Genomic DNA, 27,011 nt, shown 5'->3' with positions numbered 1-27,011 from the left:
GCCACCCAGGCAGCAATGTTTTCTCTTCTTTAGAATTTCCTTAATAACATTCTCTTTCCTCCAGCTTACTTTAAGAATATAGTAAGAATAGGGATCCCTGGGTGGCGCAGCGGTTTGGCGCCTGCCTTTGGCCCAGAGTGTGATCCTGGAGACCAGGGATTGAATCCCACATCGGGCTCCCTGCGTGGGGCCTGCTTCTCCCTCTGCCTATGTCTCTGCCTCTCTCTCTCTCTCTGTGACTATCATAAATAAATAAAAAAATGTAAAAAAAAAAAGAATATAGTAAGAATATAAGAAAATTATAAGAATTATAAGAACATATACAAATTATATGGTAATCAATCCTTTATATTATCATTAAGGCTTCCTAATAAGCTAGTAGTAATCAAGTTTTCGTACACTCAAAGTTATATGCAGATTTTCATCTGCATGGGGAAGTTGCTGCCCCTAACTCCTGCATCATTCAAGGGTCAACTGTATAAATCTCATTAGTAAAGGCAAATATAGTAAAATCCAGAATAAGCTAATAACACAAAGGTGCTGAGTTTATTATCATTTACAAAGCTAGTAAGAAGGTTAAAGCATGAAAGTAAAAATAATTATAAGTTCAATAATCTGTGAATGCATAGATAAAATAAAAAGAAATAAATCATAACATTAAAAACACAAATAGTGGAAGGGAGTGTAAAAATATAAAGCTTCAGAATGAACTCTAGGGGTGCCTGGCTGACTCAGTCAGAGAAGCATGGGACTCTTGATCTTGGGGTCATGAGTTCAAGCCCCACACTGGGTGTACAAATTACTTCAATAAAGAAATAAACTTTAAAAAGCTTTAGAGGGCAGCCCTGGTGGCACAGCAGTTTGGCGCCGCCTGCAGCCCAGGGTGTGATCCTGGAGACCCAGGATCAAGTCCCATGTTGGGCTCCCTGCATGGAGCCTGCTTCTCCCTCTGCCTGTGTCTCTGCCCCCGCCCCCCTCTCTCTGTCACTCATAAATAAATAAATAAAATCTTTAAAAAAATAAAATAAAATAAAAACCTTTAGAATACATTCTAACTCAAGTGGCTCTGAACTTAAAGTAGACTACTAACTTTTTTAAGAAAATATTCTGTCATGGAAAAAGGCATCAGATTCATGCCTGCTTGAAAAAAAAAAAAACTGGGACGCCTGGGTGGTTCAGTGCCGAGTGTCTGCCTTTGGCTCAGGGCATGATCTCAGGGATCAGGGATCAAGTCCCGTGTTGGGCTCCCTGAAAGGAGCCCGCTTCTCCCTATGCCTGTGTCTCTGCCTCTCTCTGTGTGCCTCTCAGGAATAAGTAAAATCTTAAAAAAAAAAGAAAAAAAAAAAGAAAAGAAAAGAAAGAAAAAATTGAAGATTAATTAGTATGTGGGTTTCCTGTTCCACATGGGAATGGGAAGATGCTATAGGTTCTCTAGTATTGCCCACACTGGAAATAAGAGGAGGAGGAGGGGGAATGAGAGAAAAAAAATAATCACACAATCTTGGGAACAATCTCACATTACGAAGAGTCTGCCAAGAAACGGTTTTTTTTTTTAAGATTATTTACTTATTTCATTTATTATTACTATTTATTTATTTATTTATCTTATTTATTCATGAGACACACACAGAGAGAGGCAGAGACATAGGCAGAGGGAGAAGGCGGCTCCCCACAAGGAGCCTGATGCAGGACTCGATCTGGAACCCCAGGATCATGCCCTGAGTCAAAGGCAGATGCGCAATCGCTGAGCCACCGAAGCATCCATACCAAGAAACATTTAAAGAAGTAAATATTTGTTTCTACAGTAGCTTTGGGCTTATAGTTCTTGGAATAACTAATTCCATCCATCTCAGTAACAGGAAGCTTCATTTCAGCAATCCCTTATACAAATATTAATTTAAAAAATATATAAAATAATGCAGTTTATCTCTTCCCATTACCCCAGCAACCATAACAACACTGTGAAAACTGTTTTGCTTGAAAAAGAGTTAGTGCTCAACAGGGCAAATATGCAACCTAGAACACTCCATCTAATAAAGCTATCATTCAGAATACAAGAGGAGAGAAAAGTTTCCTATACAAAAGCTAAAGGAGTTCATGACCACTAAGACAGCCCTACAGGGAATGTTAAAGGGAGCTGGGAGTGAAGACAATGAGTAAGTAAGAAGCCCAAAAGTAGTTAAAATACATATATCTGTAAAAATCAGTCAAGGGACTCACAAAATTAAAGGAACTAAATTAAGATGCCATATACCTAAAATGTGGCAAGAGAAGTAAAGAATGGGTTCAACCTCACACGACCATCAACTTAGATAGACTTCTGTAAACAGATGATGTAATATACAAACCCAATGATAAACACAAATCAAAAACCAGTGAAATGCAAAATATAAAGAGAAAGAAATCCAAATATAACACAGAAACCATGAAAGAAGACAGCAAGAGAAGAAAGGATCAGGGAAAAACTACAAAAGGAATCACAAAACAAATAACAGAATGGCAACAAATACATGCCTACCAATAATCAAAAGTCTAAATGGCCTAAACATTCCAATCTAAAGACACAGAATGACAGAATGGATAAAAAAACAAGACCCATCTACATGCTGCCTATAAAGGACACATTTCAGACCTAAAGACACATGCAGATTTAAAGTGAGGGGATGGAGAAAACACTAATTGGGCAAATGGATGTTAAAAGAAAGCTGGGGTAGCAATACATCTATCACACAAAATTGACTAAAACAAAGACTATAACAAGAAACAAAGATGGACACCATATAATCAGTAGGGACAATCCAACAAGACATAACAACTGTAAATATTTATGCACCATGGGAACACCCAAGGACATAAAACAGTTAATAAAAGTATAAAGGAACTGAGGCACCTGAGTAACTCAATCAGTTAAGCACCTGCCTTTGGTTCAGGTCATGATTCCAGGGTTCTGGGATCAGGCTCTCTATGGGGCTCCCCACTCCATGGGGAGCCTGCTTCTCCCTCTCCCTCTGTCTGCTGCTTCCCCTCCTTGTGCATGTGCTTTGTCAAATAAATAGAATCTTTAAAAATATATATATATAAAGGTACTAATTGATGGTAATGCAATAATGGTAGGAGACTTTAACACCCCACTAATGTCAATGGACAGATTATCCGAACAGAAAATCAACAAGAAAACAGTGGCTTTGAATGGCATACTAGACTAGATAGATTTGACAGATATATCCAGAACATTCCATCCTAAAACAGCAGAATACAGATTATTTTCAAGGGCACACGAAACATTATCCAGAACAGATCACGTTAGGTGACAAAATAAGTCTCAACAATTTCTAAAATATCAAAGTTACACCATGCATCTTTTCTGACCACAATGTTATGAAACTAGAAAACAACCACAAAAATAAACGAACAAATAATTCTGGAAAGAGCACAAATATGTGAAGGTAAAATAATATGTTACTAAACAATGAATGGGTCAACCAGGGAATCAAAGAAAATTTTTTAAAAACACGTGGGGACAAATGAAAATGAAAACACAACAGTCCAAAATCTTTGGATTGCAGCAAAAGCAATTCTAAGAAGAAGTTTATAGCAATACAGACCTACCACAAAAAGTATGAAAAATCTCAAGGAAGCAACCTAACCTTACATCTAAAGGAGATAGAAAAACAAGAACAACAACAACAAAAAAAACAAATTCAGAAGGAAGGAAAGAATAAGCAGAGCAGAAATAAATTATATAGAAACTAAAAAAAACAATCAAACAGATCAATGAAACCAGGAGCTGCTTCTTTCAACATTCAACAAAATTGATAAACCTTTAGCCAGACTCATCAAAACAGAGAAAGGAGTCAAATAAACAAAATCAGAAATGAAAGAGGAGATGGGACTCCTGTGTGGCTAAGGGGTTGAGCACCTGCCTTCGGCACAGAGTGTAATCCTGGAGTCCCGGGATCGAGTCCCACATCTGGCTCCCTGCAAAAAGCCTGCTTCTCCCTCTGCCTGTGTCTCTACCTCTCTCTCTGTGTCTCTCATAAATAAATAAATTTTTTTTTTTTAAATGAAAGAGGAGAAATAACTGACATCTTAGAAATACAAAGGATTATAAAAGATTATGAAAAATCACATGCCAACAAACTGGACAACGCAGAAGAAATGGATATAATCTCCCAAAACTGAATTAGGATGAAATTTAAACAGATGGATTACCAGCAATGAAACTGAAGTACTAATCAAAAAACTTTCAAAATAAAAGAGTCCAAGACCAGATGGCATCATTGGTAAATTCTACCCGACATTTAGAGAAGAGTTACCACATATTTTTCTCAAACTTTTCCAAAAAATAAAAGGAAAACTTCCACATTCATTCCATGAGGCCAGCGTTATTACCCTGATACCAAAACTAGATAAACACACCACCAAAGAAAACTCCAGGCTAATATTTCTGGTGAACATAGATGCAAAAATCCTCAACAAACATTAGCAATCCAAATACAAAATACATTAAAAAAAAAATCATTCACCGCAATCAAGTGAAATGTATTCCAGGGATGCAAGGGCTGTTCAATATTTGCAAATCAACCAACTTGATACATCCATCAATAAGAGGACAAAAACCATATGATCATTTCAATAGATGCAAAGAATGAAACTGGACCATTTTCTTGCACCATACAAAAAAATAAACTCAAAATGGACTAAGGACCTAAATATGAGACCTGAAACCATAAAAATCTTAGAAGAGAGCACAGGCAGCTATTTCTCTGACATCAGCCATAACATCATTTTTCCTGATAAATCTCCTGAGGCAAGGGAAACAAAAGCAAAAATAAACTATTGAGACTACATCAAAATATAAAACTTCTGCACAGCAAAGGGAACAACCAACAACCAACTAAAGACAATCTACTGAATGGAAAAAGATATTTCAAACATTATCTGATAAAAAGTTAGTATCTAAAATATATGAAGAACCTAGACCCAAAAAAACAATCCAATTTAAATATGGGCAGAAGACATGAACAAATATTTCTCCAAGACATACAGATGACCAAAGGACACATGGAAGGATGCTCAACATCACTCAGCATCAGGGGAAGGCAAATCAAAACCACAATGAGATATCGCCTCGTACTTGTTAGAATGGTATTGCCAAAAAGACAAGAAATAACTAATGTTGGTGAGAATGTGAAGAGGAATCCTTGTGCACTGTTGGGTGGGAAGGTAAACTGCAGAAAACAGCATGGTGGTTAACCAAAAAATTAAAAATAGAACTACCACATACGACCCAGCAATTCTACTGGGTGTTTATCCAAAGGAAATAAAAATACTAACTCAAAAAGATATATGCATTCTCATGTTCACTGCAGTATGATTTATAGTTTCCAAGGCACAGAAGCAACATGTGTGTCCATCCATGAATGCATAAAACAAAGTGTTATGTACATACACATACAATACAATGGAGTATTTTGGGATCCCTGGGTGGCGCAGCAGTTTGGCGCCTGCCTTTGGCCCAGGGCGCGATCATCCTGGAGACCCGGGATCGAATCCCATGTCAGGCTCCCGGTGCATGGAGCCTGCTTCTCCCTCTGCCTGTGTCTCTGCCTCTCTCTCTGTGACTATCATAAATAAATAAAAATTAAAAAAAAAAAAATACAATGGAGTATTTTTCAGCCATAAAAAGAATGAAATCTTGCCATCTGTGACAACATGAAGGGACTTTGAGGGCATTACACTAAGTGAAATATGTCTGACAAGAAAGACAAATGCAGTATGATCTCATTGTGGAATCAAAGAAAATCCAAACTTATAAATAGAGCCCCTTTGGTTGCTGCCAAAGGTGGAGAGGGAGGAGAAGGGGGTTGGTTAAATGGTTAGTGGTCAAAAAAGTATAAACTTCCAGTTATAAAATAAGTCCTAGGATGTCCTGTACAGCGTGATAACTGCAGTTAATAATACTGTATGTATATCTGGAAGTTGCTAAGAGAGTAAATCTTAAAAGTTCTCATCAGGAGAAAAAAACAGATGGATGTTTACTTATTGTAAAGTAAACAAATCATATCATTTAGCAATATGTACAAATATTGTATCATTGTGTCATACACCCCAAAATAATGTTACATGTCAATTATTTCTCAATTTAAAAATATATAGATAAGGGGACACCTGGGTGGCTCAGCAGCTGAGCACCTGCCTTCCGCCCAGGATGTGATCCTGGAGTCTGGGGATTGAGTCCCACATCAGGCTCCCTGCATGGAGCCTGCTTCTCCCTCTTCCTATGTCTTGCCTCTCTCTGTGTCTCTCATGAATAAATAAAATCTTTAAAAATATATAGAGAGATATAGATAAGTTAATTAAAATGGTCCCAAATGATTCCTTCCTTCTGTTGGGGCCCAGGGCAGTTTGTCCCAAAATGTACCACAATGGTATACTGACTATTCTGAATTGAAGCTATTTGGGAAACTGTTGTGAAAAGACATGCAGACCCTCCTCTGAACCCCTGAAAACAGAAATAAATCTCCCACATGAAAAATTACCTTCCCTGTACTACGAAGTGAGATAGGGTTGTTGTTGTTTTTTAAGATTTTATTTATTTACTCATGAAAGAAACAGAGAGGGAGAGAGTCAGAGACACAGGCAGGGGGAAAAGCAGGTTCCCCACTAGGAGCCTGATGTGAAACTCGATCCCAGGCCTGCGGGATCACGCCCTGAGCCAAAAGCAGATGCTCAACCTCAGAGCCACCCAGGTGCCCTTCCCTGTACTAAGAACTAAAAGAATATCCTTATCACACCAGAGTTGGGGGCTTTAAAACCTAAAAAGCAGGGTAGCCCTGGTGGCTCAGTGGTTTAGCGCCGCCTTGAGCCCAGGGTGTGATCCTGGAGACCCAGGATCAAGTCCCACGTCAGGTTCCCTGTATGGAGCCTGCTTCTCCCTCTGCCTGTGTCTCTGCCTCTCTCTCTCTCTCCCTGTGTCTGTCATGAATAAATAAATAAAATCTTAAAAAAAAAAAAAAAAACTAAAAAGCAGTAGAAACAAAACTTACTGCAAATCTAGTATTTCAGTCTAAACTCTGCTTAAAATTCCTTACTAATTAAAGCTCCAAAAACTCTGTTTTCTTTATCCTGCCAATTTCTCACAAATCTGTCTAAAAGTGTATAAAAAACTGCCTGCCTTGGCCATTTCTTTCAGTCTTCATTAGTGGACCTCCGTGCATACATAATTAATCTTTGGTTTTTGTTCCTGTTGCCTCAGGTCAGTTTAATTCCTAAACCAGCTGGAAGGATCCTGGGAAGAAAGATTTCCCCCTCTGTACTAATCTTCACTCCTTTTGAGTAATCCCCTTCCTTAAACGTAAGGCGGACTTTACTGGCTCTCTAAGAAACAGAATATGCAAAAGTGAAAGGTCATTACTTCTACTTAGGTTACAAAAACTGCAACTTCCTTGACACCCATTCTCTCCAGCTTTTCCTTGCACTGCGAGGCCAGCCCCAGCGGAAGCTGCGGTGTCTCAGGGCAGCCCTTTGGTGAAGCCGCCCGAGGGAATGCAAATGCCTGCCTACGACCACCTCAGCAAAGCTACAGGCCTAATTTTCCCTCCACCTCTCCACTGAGCCCTCCAGTGGAAACCTCAGCAGCTCAATACCTTGATTCAATCCATTTGAGAAACCTGCTGCCAGAGGCACCCAGCTAAGCCTCACCTGAATTCCATAACCCAAAGGAACGAGATTTATGTTTGCTGTTTTAAACCATGAAGTCATGCAATACTTTGCTATGCAGTAAGAGATTAATAAACTGGTACCTGCCTGATTTTTCAGCCTTGGTTTATATCAGTTTATTCTCCCACTTCAAGTTCCAGTCATAATTTCAGGTCCTCAAAAAAAAAAAAAAAAACACTTTTTCTTACCTCAAGGTCTCTATCATGTTACTCTCTACTGGAATACTCTTTTGTCTTCATTTTCCCATTACTTGTTAACATCCAATCATTCATTGTATCTCATCTCTGGCTCACACTCTTCCCCTTCCTTCAAGATCAGGTTAGGTATAACTTTGCTTCTTTCCCCAACTCTTTGCATTAATTACATTTTCTCAATTGACTACCTTTCCTTCTAATCTGTAAGATCAATGAAGAAAAGTGTTTCTGTCTCCAGAGCTTAGAACAGAGCCTTGTTCACAGTAAGCACCTGGTACAAATCTGTTGAAAAATAAGTGTTCCTAATAGTGTTTTGTAACATAGATCACATATAGAAAGAGACAGAAAAGTGAAACCTCAGCCACTCAGAAGTAGCCCCCAATTTCATCAAACTCCTGGAAAATATCTCCAACTCAACTTACTGACATCTTGCTAAGAGAAAAGTCTAGGAAAAAGAGAAACGATGAGGGCTACAAAAATGCATGAGAAGCTGGAAAATCGGTAATAATTAGTTCCAAAACACTTCAATTTATCTAGGGAAGAATTTTTCTTATTGCCTTTGGCTTAGAGTTTTATTACTTAAGAATCTTTCTAGGGACACCTGGGTGGCTCAGCGGTTGAGCCTCTGCCTTCCGCTCAGGGCATGACCCCCCCCCCCCATTCCAGGATCGACTCCCACGTGGGGCTCCCTGCATGGAGCCTGATCCTCCCCCTGCCTCTGCCTCTTTCTCTCGAGTAAGTAAATAAAATATTTTTTTAAAAAATCGTTCTAGTCCCTCTTGATACTGATTTTTCTACCCTTTCCTATCTTCTCTGGTTTTCAGGTTTGTAGCACAGGTGGCTGGCTATATGCAACACATGGGCGCTGTAGATACCCTACCTGCCATCAAATCCAAGGTATTGATTGTATTGCTAGCTGTGTGACTTGGATACGTTGTTTAACCTTACTACTTCAGTTTCCTCTTTGTAAAAAAAAAAAAAAAGATAAAGTAACAGTTCTCACTTCCTAGGATGAAAATGGAGATTAGGTAACACTTAATGCAATGCCTGGTTATGGTTAAGGCGTCTGTTATGCCTGTTACTATCGACACAACGGTGACGCCACTAAAATGGAACTTTTACCTCACCAAACGCTGTGAGTTGGGAATTTGAGGCTAGTTTTTTGTTTTTTTTTTTTTTTAAGATTTTATGTGTTTATTCATGAGAGATACACAGAGAGAGAGAGGCAGAGACACAGGCAGAGGGAGAAGCAGGCTCCATGCAGGGAGGCCGACCCGGAGACTGGATCCCAGGCTGACGCTCAACCACTGAGCCACACAGGGCTCCCGGCTAGTTTCATACTTAGTATTCCTCCCACCTCTCTGCCTATATCTTTTAACATCTCCCCATCTGCCTATAAGCATTTTGGGAGGATAACGATCAAGCCTTACTACCTTTTATTACCCTTAACAGCCCCCCACAACCTCGAATATAGCAGTCAAAAATGTGTCTTTTAGGGTTCAAAATAAACACCTAGTTCCGATAATATTACCCTATGCATCACTGCCCACCGTCTCTCTCCAGTGCCCTTTCCTGGACAGGTAAACCAAGGCTCACGAACGGTCTAACAGAGACAGCCGAACCTGGGACGACAACCCAGCATCCTTCCTTAACATTATGCAGATATAACAAAGAACTCAAAAGAATTTTTTTTTAAACCTAAATAAGCACAAAAATCTCTGCTTTTTAAGTCGTAGTAATTTCCAAAAATCCCACCACCTCCTCTTCAAAGCCTGGTAGACCGTGAGCCGCAGGGGCCGAAAGTAAACATTTTCGCGGCGGTCCAGGTGTTTCTCCCTCTGAGGTGCTCTGTTTTCTCTCTCACAGGAAGGACAAGCAGGATTCCCAGATTCTCGTTGGGGGGGGAGGGGGGGGAACTCACTCCTCCGCAGCCACCTGGAGCGCTCCAGGGACACCTGGCCCTGAGCTCCTGGCTCCGTTACGGAGCAGCCCGGCTGAGGAGGCCGCGACCGGGGCCCAGTCAGCAGCGAGGGGAGCGGGAGTCAGGGCTGCGGGGATACCTCAGGGCCTCGGAGTCGCCGACCACAGCCACGTCCGCGGCCGCCAGCAGCAGCCCTCCGGAGCCGCGGTCCCGGGAAGACGCCACGGGCCAAAGGCACAAAGCGCCAAAGCCGCGCGGCCAGCGCCATGACCTACAACTCGCGGGCCTCACGGCAGACCGTCGTGGAGCGACGCACAGCGAAGGCCGCTCAGGCACTTCCGGAGGAAACCACGACTCCCTCCCCTTCCTGCCACGCCTCTTCCGCTACGCATTTCCGGTCCCCAGGTTCAGGGGGAGGGGCGGACGCGGTGGGCGGGGCCTTGGAGGCTCTTCCGTGCCTGCGCGCGGTGAGCTCTGGCCCGGGGACCGCTCCCTCGGGGGATGCCCCAGTTCCTGCTCCCGCCTTGCGGGGTCGGCGCTGTCGTGGCTTTGCCGTGGGATCAACCGCCAGGATGGAAAGTTCTCAGATGCGATCATTTGAGTGTGCAAGAAAAACATGACCTGTTTATTTAGAATTCTCTGCTCGCCTTCAAACGTAGGAGTAATAATAATAATAAAGGGTCCTTTTTGGGGAAAAAAAAAAAAAGGCTTGGAACAATTAACCTTTCCATAGAAAGAAAGCAAAGAGATGGAGAGATTGGAGGAGGCGTTGGGGGGGGGAGGGGGGAGAGAAACCAGAGTAGAGAAAGACAGTGAAGTCCAGGCTGGCCTTAGTAGAGAATGATGTGGAAAACAACGGCAGAAGAAAAAATAATAATAATAAATTTTCCCGTAATAGCCTACAGCCCATGGACAAGCACCTTCCTCAAAGAAGGCTCAGCTGGGCACCCCGGGGGGCTCAGCGGCTCCGCGCCACCCTCGGCCCAGGGCGTGACCCTGGAGACCCCGGATCGGGATCGAGGCCCGCGTCCGGCTCCCTGCATGGAGCCTGCTTCTCCCTCCGCCTGTGTCTCTGCCTCTCTCTCTCTCTCTGTGTCTCTCATGAATAAATAAAATCTTAAAAAACAAAAAGAAAAAAAGCCTTAGCTTCCTTGGGCAACCTGAGTTTGACATTAGCCCAACCTCTAGGACACTAAAAATCCCTGGGGAAATTTCCTTTATCTCTACTCCCCACCCTGCAAGATAAATGTCAGCAATTATCCTCCTTGTAGTGCACTGATACACATCATGACTGAGGTTTTACTGGACAGTCGTAAATGACCTTTTTCTAAATAATGATAGCCCTTCAAGGTCTTGGAAACCTTGCTTCCAAATTCCCTAGAGACTTTTACCCTATCCCAAAACGCCCTCACAACTTTATTTTATTTTTCAAGGTTCCATTCATCTATTCATTCATGAGGCACAAAGAGAGGCAGGGACACAGGCAGAGGGAGAACCAGGTCCCATGCAGGGAGCCCGATGCGGGACTCGATCCCGGGTCTCCAGGCTCAGGCCCTGAGCCAAAGGCAGGTACTAAACCACTGAGCCACCCAGGGATCCCCCTCCCAATTTTAAAGTATGATCAGCAACTACTTACAACCCCAGAGCACTTTGCCCACAGGTGCTGCTTTAAGAAAACCACCTTTTTTTTGCACTGAAGTCGTCTCAATAATTCTTTCTTAGTTATTTGCTCCAAACCCCAGTATTTCACATCAGAAAAAAAAAAAAAACAGGGAGAGGAGGCCTCTTGAGAAAAAGGTGATGCCCTTGTTTTCCATGGGATGTATGGTACAAAACCCTTGGCTTCCCCTCAGATTTAGTAAGATTGATACCTTTCACCAGAGCAGAATATTTTTAGAAGGAATGAAGAGGTTTGAATCTTACTTCAGGATTGATGTGGGTGAAAACACAAGCTGCAAATGGAGTATGCACTATCTAGATTATGTGATTTTTTTTTATGGGCAATAAGGGAAGACAGTCATAGTTTTTTAAAAATAGGTTGCATTGGGATCCCTGGGTGGCGCAGCGGTTTAGCTTTGGCCCAGGGCGCGATCCTGGAGACCCGGAATCGAATCCCACGTCGGGCTCCCGGTGCATGGAGCCTGCTTCTCCCTCTGCCTATGTGTCTCTGCCTCTCTCTCTCTCTCTCTCTCTCTCTCTCTCTCTGTGACTATCACAAATAAATAAAAATTTAAAAAAAATAGGTTGCATTTAAAAAAATAGGTTGCATTTATGTAGTACCTATATTATACTCCAATTATTATGTTTTGTTGTTAAATCTTTTGAGAGTAGATTATATATATCACAACTCTTTGTGTCTAGAAACAAGGACATTCTCTTATTTAGTCCAGTACAATTATTAAATTCAGGAAATTGAAATTGAATACTATAACATGGGGCTTAAACTCACAACTCTGACATCAAGAATATCATGTCTACCAGAGGAGCCAGCCAGGTACGTCTCTATTCATCTTTCAGATCTCAGCCCAAATGTGTCTTCCTCAGAAAAACTTTTCTTGATTCCCCCTACTATACTTTCATTTTCTTTATGGATCTAAGTTTGTTTTGTAATGTCATATGTATATTTGTGATTATTTGTTAATCTGGAGTGTACTTTTTTTAAAGATTTTATTTATTTATTCATGGGACACAGAGAGAAAGAGAGGCAGAGACACAGGCAGAGGGAGAAGCAGGCTCCATGCAGGGAGCCTGACGTGGGACTCAGTCCCAGGTCTCCAGGATCACACCCTGGGCTGAAGGCAGGGCTGAACTGCTGAGCCACCCAGGCTGCCCTGGAGTGTATTTTGGAGGTAGAGTCGATAAGAATTGGTAATGTGTGCTTTTGCTCTACTGTAAACTCAGTGACATGTTTGATTTTTGCCTATTTCTGGGCCTAGTCCAATTTCTTCATTCCTTCAACAAGTGTGTGTTGCAGGTCTATAACATGCCTGGTACTCTTCTAGATATGAATGAACAACTTCCTAGTGGAGTATATATTTCAGCTGGGGAAACACAATAAGCAAAAATAAATAAGTAAAAGATGTACTAGATAATGATAAATGCTAATGAGGAAGATAAAACAGAAAGAGGTACAGGGCATATTTCTGTGTAGATACTGTAGTTTTAAGCAGAGTGGCCACAGAAGACCTGAAGGAGACATTTGAATAAAGATCCAAGGAAGAAGGACTGAACCAGGAAGATAAGTGAGGGCCAAGCATTTCATGTAGAGAAAAAGGAAAGTGCAAATGCCTGGATTGGTAAGGCAAGTGGCATTTTCCATGAATACTAAGTATGCTCTCTCTCTCTCTCTCTCGCTCTCTCTCTCTCTGCGTGTCTCATGAATAAATAAATATCCCCCCCCAAAAAAAAGATTCGAAAAGCTCTTTTATTTTTTTAAGATGTTATTGATTGATGAGAGACAAAGAGAGAGAGGCACAAACATAGGCAGAGGGAGAAGCAGGCTCCCCATGGGGAGCCCCATGCAGGACTTGATCCCAGGGCCCAGGATCACGACCTCAGCAGAAAGCAGGTGCTCCACTGCTGAGCCACCCAGCACCCCTTGAAAAGCTTATTTGACATCTATGTCAGCCAGCCTCCAAGGTGGTTCAATGAGCCTTACCTCCTGGATTTACTCCTTTGTGGAATCCCCTCCTACATTAAATCTAGGCTGGTGTGTTTGACCAATAGAATACTGCAAAAGTGATGGTGTGTGATTTCTGAGGCTGGCATAATTTCATTGAGCTTCTGCATTGATTTCTTGGATTGTTTGCCCTAGGGGAAGCCAGCAGCCATGCTCTGGCTCAGAGCCATGCTCTTAAGAGGCCTGCATGGAAAGGACCTGAGGCTCCCCACCAACAAAGGGCATCAGTGCTCATGTGAGTAAGCCACCTTGGAAGTGGATTCTCAAGATGACTGCTACCCTACCGAATACCTGACTGCAATATAATGAGAGATAAGGAGCCAGAATTGCCCAGCTGAGCCAATCCTAACTTCCTGAATCACAGAAGCTATGACAGATAATAATGACTGTTTAGTTTTATGCCACACTACATTTGGTATAATCGAATAGCAGTTGATTACTAATACAACATCCAACTATTTAGAGTATGGAGTTGGAATCTGGTATTTTAGGGTTTGGTAGGTCGGTAGCCTTCAGAATGTAGATGGATTTCATTTTTTTTTTTAAAGATTTTATTTATTTATTCATGAGAGACACACAGAGAGAGGCAGAGACACAGGCAGAGGGAGAAGCAGGCTCCTCACAGGAAGCCCTATGCAGGACTCAATCCCAGGTCCCTGAGATCACGCCCTGAGCTGAAGGCAGGCACTCAACTGCTGAGCCACCCAGACATCCCTGTAGATGGATTTCAAAGCTGTAATACCAGATGAGGTAACTAAGGATGTGAGTGAAGATAGAAAAAAGAAAAGTTCAAGGCACCTGGGTGGCTTAGCTGATTAAGCAACTGCCTTTGGCTCAGGATTGAGCCCCATCTTGGGCTCCTTGCTCAGCGGGGAGTCTGCTTCTCCTTCTTCCTCGGCCCCTCCCCCTGATCTTTCTTGCTCTCTCTCAAATAAATAAGTAAAATCTTTTTTAAAAAAGAAAGAAAAAAGGAAAGTTCAAGAACTAAGCCCTCCGGGGGCACTCCATTATAAAAACTCGGAATATGAGAATCAAAAAAGCAAAAGAAGTAAGTAGAACAGCCAGTGAAGTAGAAGAACACCTAGGAGAGTATTTTAGCACTATCTCATTCATTTAATATCCTTTAAATATCCACCTGGTGAGATCCCTGGGTGGCGCAGCGGTTTGGCACCTGCCTTTGGCCCAGGGTGCGATCCTGGAGACCCGGGATCGAATCCCACGTCGGGCTCCCGGTGCATGGAGCCTGCTTCTCCCTCTGCCTATGACTCTGCCTCTCTCTCTCCCTCTGTGACTATCATAAAAAAAAAAATAAAAAAAAAATAAATATCCACCTGGTGTTGAGTCCCATACTTATTTGTTCTTTTTTTTCTCTTTAAATATTTTATTTATTTATATGAGAGAGAGATAAAGCATAAGCTGGAGGAGGGGCAGAAGGACAAGTAGACTCCCCACTGAGAAGGGAGCCCCACCCAGGGCTCCATCCCAGGACCTGGAGATCATAACGTGAGCTGAAGTTAGATGCTTAACCAACTGAGCCAGCCTATTTGTTCTTTGTTTATAGAATCTTGTTATTCCTGATACATACTATGCATTCAATACATGATTGATAAATGGTTGGGTGAATAAGAGCAAAAGCAGAATAGAATCTAGACTGTGATTTGAAGAGAATAAATGAACATGTTGAATAGCTATGGCACTATGTATCTAAATGAGAGATTGCAAAAAAATAAATAAATGAGAGATTGTATACTGGGTACTGAAAGTTCAAAACCATTCCCTTGTCTCTACTTCTTTCTTTCCCTATTTTAAAGGAACCAACATTCAGGTATGGATATGGGTATGCAGTCTTGAAATTCTGAAACTTGAGACTAAGTTTGTGGTGTCTGCGAACTTTTACTTAAATGTAAAGTCGGAATTAAAAGTAAAACAAAAAGTTGTTTTACAACCTTTAGTAAAAACAAAATAAAGTACTTCTCTTTACTTATTAGTGCGGAGACACACTTCTCCCCAGTGTCCTCCAACCACAAAGGCCTTGTTTCAGTCTCTGCAATTTGCTAAGTCTTTGTCTTTGCTATCATTCCCCTGATCTCAGATCTTTTATGGCTTACTCTTCCTTATTTTTCAGGTTTTTTTTTTTTAAGGTTTTATTTATTCGTGAGAGACACAGAGAGAGAGGGGTAGAGACACAGGCAGAGGGAGAAGCAGGTTCTATGCAGGAAGCCCAATATGGGACTCGATCTTGGTTCTCTGGGATCATGCCCGAGCCAAGGCAGACGCTCCACCACTGAGCCACACAGGTGTCCCTATTTTTCAGGTTTTAATCAAATAGCACTGCCTTAGAGAGACTTTTCCTCATCCCCAGTCTACAAAAGCGCCCATTTAGGAAAATAGCTGGCTCAGTTGATAGAGCACATGGCTATTGATCTTGAGGTTATAAGTTTGAACTCCATGGTGAGAAAAGATCTTAAAAATAAGATCTTAAAAAAACAAAAACAAAAACAAACAAACAAACAAAAAACTCAAAGCAAAAGCTATCATTATCCGCAAGCCCTTTTCTATCATTTGCCCTGTATTACTTTCCTCATGGTGCTTATGGTTATCTGAAATCATCACATTTGTTTTTAATAACTTATTATTTGTTCTCCTTTTAGAATAGACCCTTCTGTCTGTCACTAATCATAAGTCTAGAACAATGCTTGGCCCATAATAGCCACTCAGAAAGTGTTCAATAAATATGAATCTTCCCTTGTGCTGATAGAATTATTTTGAAGTGTTTTGTTTGAATTTTTTGGATTAAAAGTATTTTTTTTTAACTTCAGAAGGTCTATATCTCTTCATTTGTTTCATTTTTCATGTCTTCTGCAATTTAAAAAGAATATACCTTTTGCTCATTTACCTACGTTTTAAACATCAATTTAGATTAAGGTACTAACCCTTCCTTTGACTCTCAAGTTTGTGGCAAATACTCTTTCCCATGTGTTTGCCTATTGATTTTGTCCCTGTTTTCCTTGTAGAAGTTTTCAATTTCCAGTACTCAAGTGTAGCGATATTTTCATCAGTAGTTTGCTTAGTTGCAGGCAGCATCAAGTAGCAGTCAAGTAGGAGGCTTTGAAGTTATTTTACATAGACTCTGTGACTTCAGGCAAGTAGACCAAATTGCTCAGCTACCACATTTCAAGTTCATCAGTTTTCTTATTTGGGAAATGTGGTTAATGGCACTAACTTCGTCACAAAATTGTGAGAATTTTTTTTTTAAGATTTTATTTATTTATTCATGAGAGACACAGAGAGAGGCAGAGAGAGACAGAGGCAGTGGGAGGAGAAGTCAGCTCCATGCAAGGAGCCCAACGTGGGACTGGATCCTGGGACTCTGGGATCACGCCCTGGGCCATAGGCAGAGCCAACTGCTGAGCTACCCTGGCATCCCAAATTGTGAGAATTAAATGAAACTCGGATGTAAAATGATTCGAGTAGTTGTGCACACTGAAAGCACTCTAAGTTAGAACGTTTAGCAGCTTGCCTTTCACTTTTGATAGTCTCATGCTGAATTTCCCTGGGTCAGATAGAGGCATACATTTTCTCAAATATTTTATTTATTTTATTTTATTTTATTTTATTTTATTTTATTTTATTTTATTTTATTTTATTTTATTTTATTTTATATGTATTTTATTCATGGAAGACAGAGAGAGAAAGAGAGAGAGGCAGAGACACAGGCAGAGGGAGAAGCAGGCTCCATGCAGGGAGCCCCTTGGGGGACTCGATCCCAGATCCCGGGATCATAACCTGAGCCAAAGGCAGCCGCCCAACCGCTGAGCCACCCCGGCGTCCCAAATTGTGAGAATTAAATGAAACTCGGATGTAAAATGATTCGAGTAGTTGTGCACACTGAAAGCGCTCTAAGTTAGAACGGTTAGCAGCTTGCATTTCACTTTAGTTAGTCTCCTGCTGAATTTCCCTGGGTCGGATAGTGGCATACATTTTTCTCAAATACTTTAATTCTTTTGTCCCTCTTACATTTATTTTGGTGCACCAAGCAACTCATTTTAATGCCTTAAAACCAGCTTGGGGTTTTGGATACGCAAGCGATCTCCTTAGGAGCCTTGAATAATCATCCATCAGTAGGCGGAGCTGCAGATCAGAGTCGGCCAGTCCCGGGAGGCCCGTGGCCCTGGTGGGCGGGGCTACACCGCAGCCCCTCCCCTCGCCCTGTCAGCCCCGCCCCGCCCCGCCGGCCCCGCCCCCGTCCTGCAGGCCCCGCCCCTCCACCCCGCAGGCCCCGCCCCGCCCCGCCCCTCCGCCCGTTCGGCCCCAGGTTCCTGAGTCCCCGCGCCCGGCCAGCCTGTGGACTGCGGCTGCCGGTCTCCACCCCTCCCCGGTCTACGGCACTGAGAGCCGGATGTGAGTGCGGGCGTCCTTCTGCTCCGGGCCGGCGTGGCGGGGCCCGGCGCCCCACAGACCCCCGGGGGAGGGGGAGAGCCGCGCGGGGGCGGCTGGGCCCGCTCGGCCCTGGCGTGGACGCGCTCCCCGGGCTCCGGGCGCGGCGTCGGCGGGGGGCCGGGACTCTCGAGCTCCAGCTTGCAAAGTCCGCGGCCCGGGGGGGCGGAGCTCGGGCCTGGCGTCCGCGCACCTGGGCCGGCGGCGCCCGGGGAGGGAGACGGGCCCGAGGACCGCAGCACCCGGAGGGGGGGGAGGGGCGGGACGGGGTCACCGCGCGGGGGGGCGCGGGGCAGCTTCGGAGCAGCCGGGGTTCCAGGAGGAGCCGGGGGGCGGGGGGTGGGGGTGGGTAACGCTCAGTTTCGTAGCGGGGCAGAAGGGCGTGGGGAGGGATATCCTACAGCTCCCACTGCGGTCCGGCTCCCCGTCCTGTGCGGCGTTTTGCGTCCCTACAGCCGGGGGCGTGGAGGAGCCGCAGTGCGCGGGTGCGCAGGGCCCGAGCCGCGGGAGGCCAAGCACCGGCCGTCGAGGTTGCGCCTGGCGATCCTCGACTGCTGCGTACCCTTGGTGCTGCCGGTCTGTGGCTGCCTCAACAAATCAGAGTCAAATAGAGGGAATGCCGGATTCAATAAGGCAATTCTGGGGTTACCATGACCCATAGACACTGCACCAGGCAAATTTTATATTTGTTAGCTCATTGAATGCTCACAACCGCAAACTTGGGTGGTTATTGTTCTTCTCTTGCACACCTGGATCTCAGATTAAATGACTTCCTAAATCACACGAGTGCTGATTAGGTTAGTTAGCATTCGGGTTGGAATCCAGGTCTCTGTACGATTTCAGGGCAGAGGCTTTATGGCTAAAAGTAAAGAACACTACTGTTTGGGATAAGACAGATGCCTCGGTTTCCAATTTATGCTTTGACATTTGTTAGCTGTGTGACCTTGGGCAGGTTACTTAACCCTTGAGGGCCTGTTTTCTGCATTTGTGAAAGAGATAAAATACATCCTATGTCATAAGGTTTTTATGTAACACTCAACAAAATGCCTGCCTCAGAGTTAGTGGTAAGCTGCGGATAGCTACGTACATTCTGCTGTTGTCATTTATTGGGTTTCAGCAAACTCCTGCTCTGAGTGCTGCCAGTCAGAGCCAAACTAAACTTGCGTAGGCATAGAGCACAGGTAGAGAGAAGCAGGAAAGGATCAGAAAGGAGAATTGAGAACAGATGACCTATATGATGGCAATTATAGTGAAACCCGTAGTTGAATGTGTGGTACCCAGGGCCACTTTTTTTTGCCTTTCTGAGATATTTTTAAAGGCAGTTCCTTTTGTTTGTTTTTTATAAAGCACATTCTTTTTTTTAATTTTTATTTATGATAGTCACAGAGAGAGAGAGAGAGAGAGAGGCAGAGACACAGGCAGAGGGAGAAGCAGGCTCCATGCACTGGGAGCCCGACGTGGGATTCGATCCCGGGACTCCAGGATCACACTCCGAGGCAAAGGCAGGCGCTAAACTGCTGAGCCACCCAGGGATCCCAAAGTAGATTATTTCTTTTATTTATTTATTTTATTTATTTATGATAGTCACAGAGAGAGAGAGAGAGAGAGAGAGGGGCAGAGAGAGAAGCAGGCTCCATGCACTGGGAGCCCGACGTGGGATTCGATCCCGGGTCTCTAGGATCGCGCCCTGGGCCAAAGGCAGGCGCCAAACCGCTGCGCCACCCAGGGATCCCAAGGCAGTTCCTTTTGGCTTGTGTTTTGGAAAAATGTATCTCACTCTGGGCTGAAAATATTCAAGGAAACAAGTTTTTGGGCCTGGACCATGAGGAGACACTTTGGATGTGAGGGGGAGCTGAATTTCAGCACTCCCCAGACTAAAAGATGCCTGGCACAAATCTCAGAATGAAGTGTACAGTTTTCTTTCAGGATTTCTTCTTTCAGACCTAGCCCCTGAAGAATAGAGAGGGAGAAGAATTTTCAGAAACGAGGAAACAAAAGGATTCTTTGTATTTTAATGGTTGTATAATGACTGGATACCTGTCCTAATTTCATTTATAACTGTAAACACTTTATAGACAATGGTCTTGATTTCCACATAAATTTAAGTCACCTTATAATTACACATCTTTAAATATTTTTTTATATTCTCTTTTCAATGCTATCACTGTGGTCCTGAATATTTCCTTTGCCGCATCTGTTCAGATACCCAGTTCATACTGTATCCTAGCTCCTATCAATTCTTGGGATAGCTTTAGACATAATTTTCCTTGACCCCCTTTTTTTTCTCAGTTCTATTGCTATGCTTTTTTTCTACTATTTTTAGAGTTTTCTTTTTACCTTAAAAAAAAATGGTTTTGTCCGTGATTTGTTATCCTGGAAAGTATGCCTGTCAGCAAAAATAGTGTTGGATCTGAAATATGACTAAATAACATTTTGACCTTCAAAGATCTGTAATGAGCCACCACTGATCATCAAAAACATATTCTCTGAGATGGATCTTTTAGCAAAAATCAATGACACCATCTACTGAGAATACTCAGCAAGTTGGAGGAGCCCAAACTTGGACATTCCTTTAATGTACCCACTATTACCTTTACCCTACAAGGTTAGCTTCCTTCCCACCAATGTTTTTCCTTTGCGTTCTTATTTATATTATAAGGATTGCTAGTCAGGTTAAAGTCCTACAAATAATTAGGTAGTGAGTATGTGATTCAAGATCTGTTGAAAGATGGCTGAGAAGAGGTTTAAATGAGCACCTAAAAAGTATCATAGATTTTATTTAACTACATTTTTAAAGTTTCTGACATAATCAAAACCAGTCATTATATATACATTTGGTAAAATGATAATAACTACATTTAAGTTGATTATGCTGGCTTAAATTTGAAGAAGCTAGTAGAAGAATATTGAGGTTCTTTTGGAGAAGCTGTATTCTTTTAGTATATAACAGCTTATCAGTGTGCAATCTTTTTTTTTTGCAATCATATCTTTTAAAAGATTTTATTTATTTATTTATTTGTTTGTTCATTTATTTATTTATTTATTTATTGAGAGAGCACAAGTGGGGAGGAGAGGGAGAAGCGTGTTCCCTGCTGAGCAGGGACCCCCCCCCACCCCCAACAAGGGGCTTGATCCCAGGACCCTGAGATCATGATCTGAGCGGAAGGTAGACACTTAACTGAGCCACCCAGGTGCCCCGATTGTAGTCATATTTAAAAAAACAAACAAACATTAAAATTAGTGTAATGGTCAGATTTACCAACATAAGTTAGATAGCATATTAATACAGTTTTCCCATGAAAAAAAGAAGAGATACTACATATTCATTTCAGCAAATCATTTTGAAATGTCCTCTTACTAATTGAGTGTACAATGTCTGGTTCCTGTGAAAATTACCAAAGCACAGCATGATTGCAATATGCATTGTCATCAGGCTACTTCAATTTTCTGAGCTTTAGTTTGCTATGCCTCTAAGGTGGTAGTACATGTTAAAATAGGTATCTGCAACTGTAAAGAGGAACTTGTTGGTCACATTTTCATCTGTTTAGGGGTCTGGATTTTTTAAAAAGCGAAAATCAAAGCAAGTAATTTCCGATTGTGTTGTCAGGATAAGCTTATAAAATATCTAGAATTATACCCCACCTTCAATTCTCCCCTCCTGTGCTTAATTTTTTTCTTTAGCACTTTAACACCTAGCATACTATATATTTCACTAACTTATCTTTTAAAAACATTTTTAGTGATATATTTCATTTAAGCAAATATACTTAAAATATTATCATTTCAGTATGTGGTTAATCTAAAAAGTTATTGAGAGATCTCACATTTCTTTTTCATACCAGTCTTGGAAATCATGCTCACATCATCTCAGAGGTACCACACTTCAAATGTTCAGTAGCATACTGGTCATCTAAGGGCTGGAACTCCTTGACTAATGTCCAGACCATATGCAAAATTCTAACATCTAACAACTGAGGCGCTGTACCTCTAACACTCTGAGGTTCTAGTGTGACATTCTAGAATCCTGTAATTCAAATAGTCTGAAACTAACACTGTAGGATTCCTTGGGTCAAATAGCCTATGATTCCAATGTTCTAAGAGTCTGTGATTCCAACATTTCAGAGTCTTTGGCTGAGATCAAGGGTCAGCAAACTCCAGCCTATGGGAAAATCCAGCCCACTCCTTGTTTTTGTAAATCAAGTTTTATTAGAATACTGCTATCCCCATCGAGTCTGTGACCACTTACATTCTACCAGGGCAGATTGAGTAAGTTGTGACAGAGACCATGAATGTGACCTCTTGACCAGACAGAACTAACATATTTACTTGCTTTTTCCTTTACTGAAAAACTTGACTGACTCTTGACATAGATATTCAAAGATTCTAAGATGAGTGGTAGTTTTACAGATGTTTAATTGATTGTTGTACTTTATAACTCATACATGTTACATACACTCTTTTCTGTGCATCAAATATCACATAATATATATTGTTCAAAAGAGACTGGCTTCCCCATCTTAGGCATTCACCATTTCAGGCTTATATAATCCATTAGGTTGATTACTTACTTTATTATTTTATTTTATTTTATTTTTTACTTACTTTTTTTTTTTTTTTAAAGTAGATTCTATGCCCAACATGGGACTTGAACTCATGACCCGGAGGTCAAGAGTCCAACGCTCTACTGACTGATCCAACCAGGTGCCCCCCCCTTTTCTTATCTTTTTTATTGTCTTTCTCCCTATAGTATAACCTCAGGGTCGGATATTTGTTTTGTTCATTGTTCTCTTAACACCTCAGGAAAGGACCTGACACACAGTAGATACTCTATAAATATGTGTTGAATGGATGAATAGTATTATTAAACTGTTTGTGGTTGGGAAATAGAGGATTGCCAGAAAGTTAAAACCAGTTGAAGTTTATGTGCCAAGTAACCATAAACGGAATATTCTTGAAACCAGGAAATGTATGAACATTTCAACAATCCTTGCTCAACATGTGAATTTTTTTTTAAGATTTTATTTTTAAGTAATCTCTTCATCCATCGCGGAGTTTGCACTCACAATCCCAAGATCAAGGGTTACATGCTCTACTTGACTGAGCCAGCCAGGTGCCCCTGCTTAGCGTACCAGCTTAAATCTTGAGAATGAAGTAGTTGTAGTTGTTCCAGCTTTAAACTGAAAGAATTTTTTGTGTCTGTGTTCACCATGAGCTAGAAAGGAGCATATAGTGACAAAATGTGAAATGCTCATCTTGCCCAATTCAATATTGTAGGTGTCCAGCTAAGAAGAGAGGAAGGGAGCTGAGTTTTAGAAAGCGTGCTTTTAGACTTGGGCATAGTTGGATAGTAGGGCCAGGTGAGACATTCTGATGGCTGCCCCAACATCTAGGAAGGTGAGGAGTTCTTTTTTTTTTTAAAGATTTTATTTATTTATTCATGAGAGACACACAGAGAGAGAGGCACAGACACAGGCAGAGGGAGAAGCAGGCTCCATGCAGGGAGCCCGACATGGGACTCGATCCCAGGACTGCAGGATCACGCCCTGGGCCTAAGGCAGGCGCTAAACTGCTGAGCCACCCAGGGATCCCAAGGTGAGGAGTTCTTAAAGCTCTTAAAAGCACCAAGGGACATTAGTCTCAGCAGGTTGCTATGCCTTTATATAATATCCAAACTGCCAGAAGCTTTACTGAGTCCTTACACATTTAACATTTTTCAACTGAGCATCCTGGAAATTCCTGCTAGAGGATATAGTTCTGATTTTTATCAACGCCATTTTTAGTAAAAGATGATTCACTTTATAGATAATTACTTTGTAGCTAATTTTGCCAAGATGCATGCTTCCAAAGCGGAGCAATATTGAGATGTTACAACTGCTTCTAGCTTTTATTAACACCTCACTCAGTGCACCTACTATGAACTGTTCATTTGATAGGCTCGATGATATAATCAGCAACATTTCCAAAATGTGTATAAAGCAGCCAAGGGATTAGTAAAGCGGTCTAATCTGAAACACATGTGAAGTAAACCCTATAACCTGCTATGAATCATAAAACGGATCAATATATAATCATAGGAATTTTCTGTGATATGAGCTGGGAGTTAAATAATGTGAGATTCCATGGATGATAGAAGGAACTCGCTTCCTTATTATGCTGCGGGTACCGAATAGATTGGGCCCTGTGTTTTGTTTGTTGATATGTATTACTTTTTCAAGTCATCTGAGGATAGAATATTTAATGATGACAGAAAAGTACCTAACTGATGGGAAAATATCTAAATATATATATTTTTTCGGGTACAGCTCTTCAGTAGTGGGAGATGGAAGCTGAATTTGGAAAATTTTATTCTTTTCCTTCCATTTCTCTTTTTGGTTCTTATAAATTTTCTGCTATTACTTTTTAAAACATTTTTTTTCTACTCTTTCAATACTACTTCCTAAACAAATTCTGTACTCACTGTAATTAAATTAGTCACAGAACATTAACTAGAAGAGGCTTTAGAAGTTACTTAAAGGGATTGGCTCAGGGGGCCTGGGTGGCTCAGTTAGTTAAGCATCTGCCTTGGCTCAGGTCAAGATCTCAGGGTCCTGGGATCGAGTCCCACATGGGGCTCCCTGCTCATTGGGGAGCCTGCTTCTCCCTCTACTCCTCCCCCTGCTCATGCACACACACTCTCTCTCATGTTCTTTCTCTCAAATAAAACAAAATTAATGAGGAAAAAAAGGGATTGGCTCAACTCTTAGAGTTAACAATTGAAAAACCTGATACCTAGAGCCATACAGCCCTTGCTCACATGTGGTGTGACTGACACAGAACTTATACTATTTTTCCCACTCCTGGTCCAGTGACCCTATTGGTCCCTTTGCTCATTAAAAAGAAAACATGCCCTTTTCTCTGTGTGCTTTAATGCTTGGCCTAATTCTAATTCTCTATCCCCATTTCTAGTATTCCATTGCAGGGATTAAGAAAAAAAATGTGGGCATCGCTTTCTTAATAAATACAAGGCAGGCTTACTGCACATTCCTTTAACGTTAAGTTTTCACTGGGTATTAAGTGTGGTATATTCCTGAGAGAATTAATGTTGCCACCTCCAGAGACCACTGAGATCCTGTAGCCCCCATGTAGATCTGTGTATGTGGAGACTCCAGCAGGAAGAAAATGCTTTCTTAGCCTTAAGTAATTCACAGTGTAATGGGCTGTCTTGAAGAGGAACTGCTGTGATAGAAATACAAACCATTCCAGTTCTTCCACTGTTTGGCTGCTACTTTTTTTTTTTTTTTTTTTAGGATTTCACTTATTTATTCATGAGAGACACAGAGAGAGGTAGAGACAAAGGCAGAGGGAGAAGCAGGCTCCCTGCAGGGATCCTGATGCAGAGACTCCATCCCAGGATCCCAGGATCATGACCTGAGCCGAAGGCAGATGCTCAACGACTAAGCCACGCAGGCGTCCTTGTTTGGCCACTACTGTTTATTCTGGGTTACCTTTGTTTAAAGAAAGATGATCATAGTCGTAGCCTCAATATTGATTTTCTAATTTTATGAGATCATATTCATTAATTTGTGTCAGGCTGAATATTTACATTTGATATACTAATTAAAAAGCTATAGGGAAATTAATTAGAGAATGTTGCTATTATACTAAGTAATGATTAAGTACAGGCTTTGGTGCTCTGGGGGCATTTTGGCATGATAGGAAACAAATCTGGGTTCTTGTCTTGGCCTTGATACTTAGTAACTTGTTTATCTTGGGCAAGTAATTTAAACATTGGGGCCAATTATTGTTATTTTTTCTAGTAGACACTATGTATTGTTTTGAAAGTTAACAATGTGCTGAATATTATTTAACATAGTCTCCGGCAATCCAGATATTATAGTCATAGCTCTGGTGTATTGACCTCTAGCCATATAGTATTAATGCTTGTCCTGCCCAGTTTACTAGGATTTTTTGGTAAAGTTCAGAAGATAATAAGATAATATATTGTTTGGAAGCATTTTGAGAATATTGTAGAAAGCAAAAACCAGAAATTATCTAGTCTTGTATATTTATTAACTCTTTCCATTTTCCCTTCTCCCACTCTCTAGCTTTAAATTTAAGGGTAAAAAAATTCAGTAGCAAGTGACAACATGAATATAAATTCCTTTATAATGGGGATCCCTGGGTGGCTCAGCAGTTTGGCGCCTGCCTTAGGCTCAGGGCGTGATCCTGGAGACCTGGGATCGAGTCCCACATCGGGCTCCCTGCATGGAGCCTGCTTCTCCCTCTGCCTGTGTCTTTGCCCCCCTCTCTCTCTCTGTGTCTTTCGTGAATGAATAAATAAATTCTTAAAAAAAAAAATTCCTTTATAATGGAGTATAGTTTTAATCCTCTGTAAAAACAGAAATCTTGGGGCACCTGGGTGGCTCAGTCGGTTAAGCTTTTGCCTTTGGCTCAGGTCATGATCCCAGGGTCCTGGTATTCAGCCCCATGTCAGGCTCTCTGTCCTCAATGGGAAGCCTGCTTCTCCCTCTCCCTTGCCTGCTGCTCCACCTGCTTGTGCTCTCTCTGTCTCTCTCTGTGTCAAATAAATCAATAAAATCTTAAAAAAAAAAAAAAAAAAAAAAGAAATCTCTAGATTTCTTCTCCAGCTCTGAGGGCACTTTGATTCTTTCCTCTCTGCACCACACAGTTTTATATTGTGTGTTGTTTCTGTGTATACTTAGGTACCTAGGTATTTTGCTTTTGCTTTGCTTTCTTCCCCTACCCCGTTTAGAACACATAGAAGATTAAAAAAAAAAGGAAGATTCTCATTAAAAAATTGTTAAATGAATGGATCGCCCCGATGTGGTTATAATGAGTTCCAAGGTCTTCTATTGCTGTATCATGTCCCCACTGTCCTTAGCATGATAATGGGTGCCATCTATAACCTCTTAATGTAAACACTTGTTCATTTGACCTGGGACCTCCAAGTAGTGGAGGCTCTTAAATTTACTGCCCTGTTACTACCCTTCTCCCATTTTTTTGGAGGGAGGTCGAGCAGGACACCTTTGCTGTTCCGAGCCACACAGTTTGAAACACT

General features: G+C 41.8%; 2 protein-coding genes across 8 annotated transcripts in view; one reads left to right on the top strand and one right to left on the bottom strand.

The window, feature by feature from the left end:
• RMDN1 (regulator of microtubule dynamics 1) overlaps positions 1-10,225 on the bottom strand; it is a 49,836-nt gene extending 39,611 nt beyond the window's left edge. For 3 of the 7 annotated variants that reach the window (XR_011996590.1, XR_011996589.1, XM_026013221.2), the window contains exon 1: positions 9,977-10,225. Coding sequence is in view for 1 of the 7 variants with exons in the window: in XM_026013221.2 (XP_025869006.2) it covers positions 9,977-10,105 (129 nt within the window). In the remaining 6 variants the exon portion in view is untranslated. Of the gene's footprint in view, positions 1-7,805; positions 7,878-9,976 lie in introns of all 7 variants that reach the window. The other 4 variants (XM_026013237.2, XM_026013247.2, XM_072734377.1 and 1 more) reach the window with 4 other exon arrangements.
• A 7,592-nt stretch (positions 10,226-17,817) lies between these two features.
• CPNE3 (copine 3) overlaps positions 17,818-27,011 on the top strand; it is a 55,629-nt gene continuing 46,435 nt past the window's right edge. Inside the window, exon 1 of the mRNA XM_026013285.2 lies at positions 17,818-17,917. The gene's annotated coding sequence lies outside the window, so the exon portion shown is untranslated. The remainder of the gene's footprint in view (positions 17,918-27,011) is intronic.

The sequence above is a fragment of the Vulpes vulpes genome, chromosome 13 (genome assembly GCF_048418805.1).
Source record: "Vulpes vulpes isolate BD-2025 chromosome 13, VulVul3, whole genome shotgun sequence".
Taxonomy (NCBI): Eukaryota; Metazoa; Chordata; class Mammalia; order Carnivora; family Canidae; genus Vulpes; species Vulpes vulpes.
This window is presented reverse-complemented; position numbering and strand designations above follow the sequence as displayed.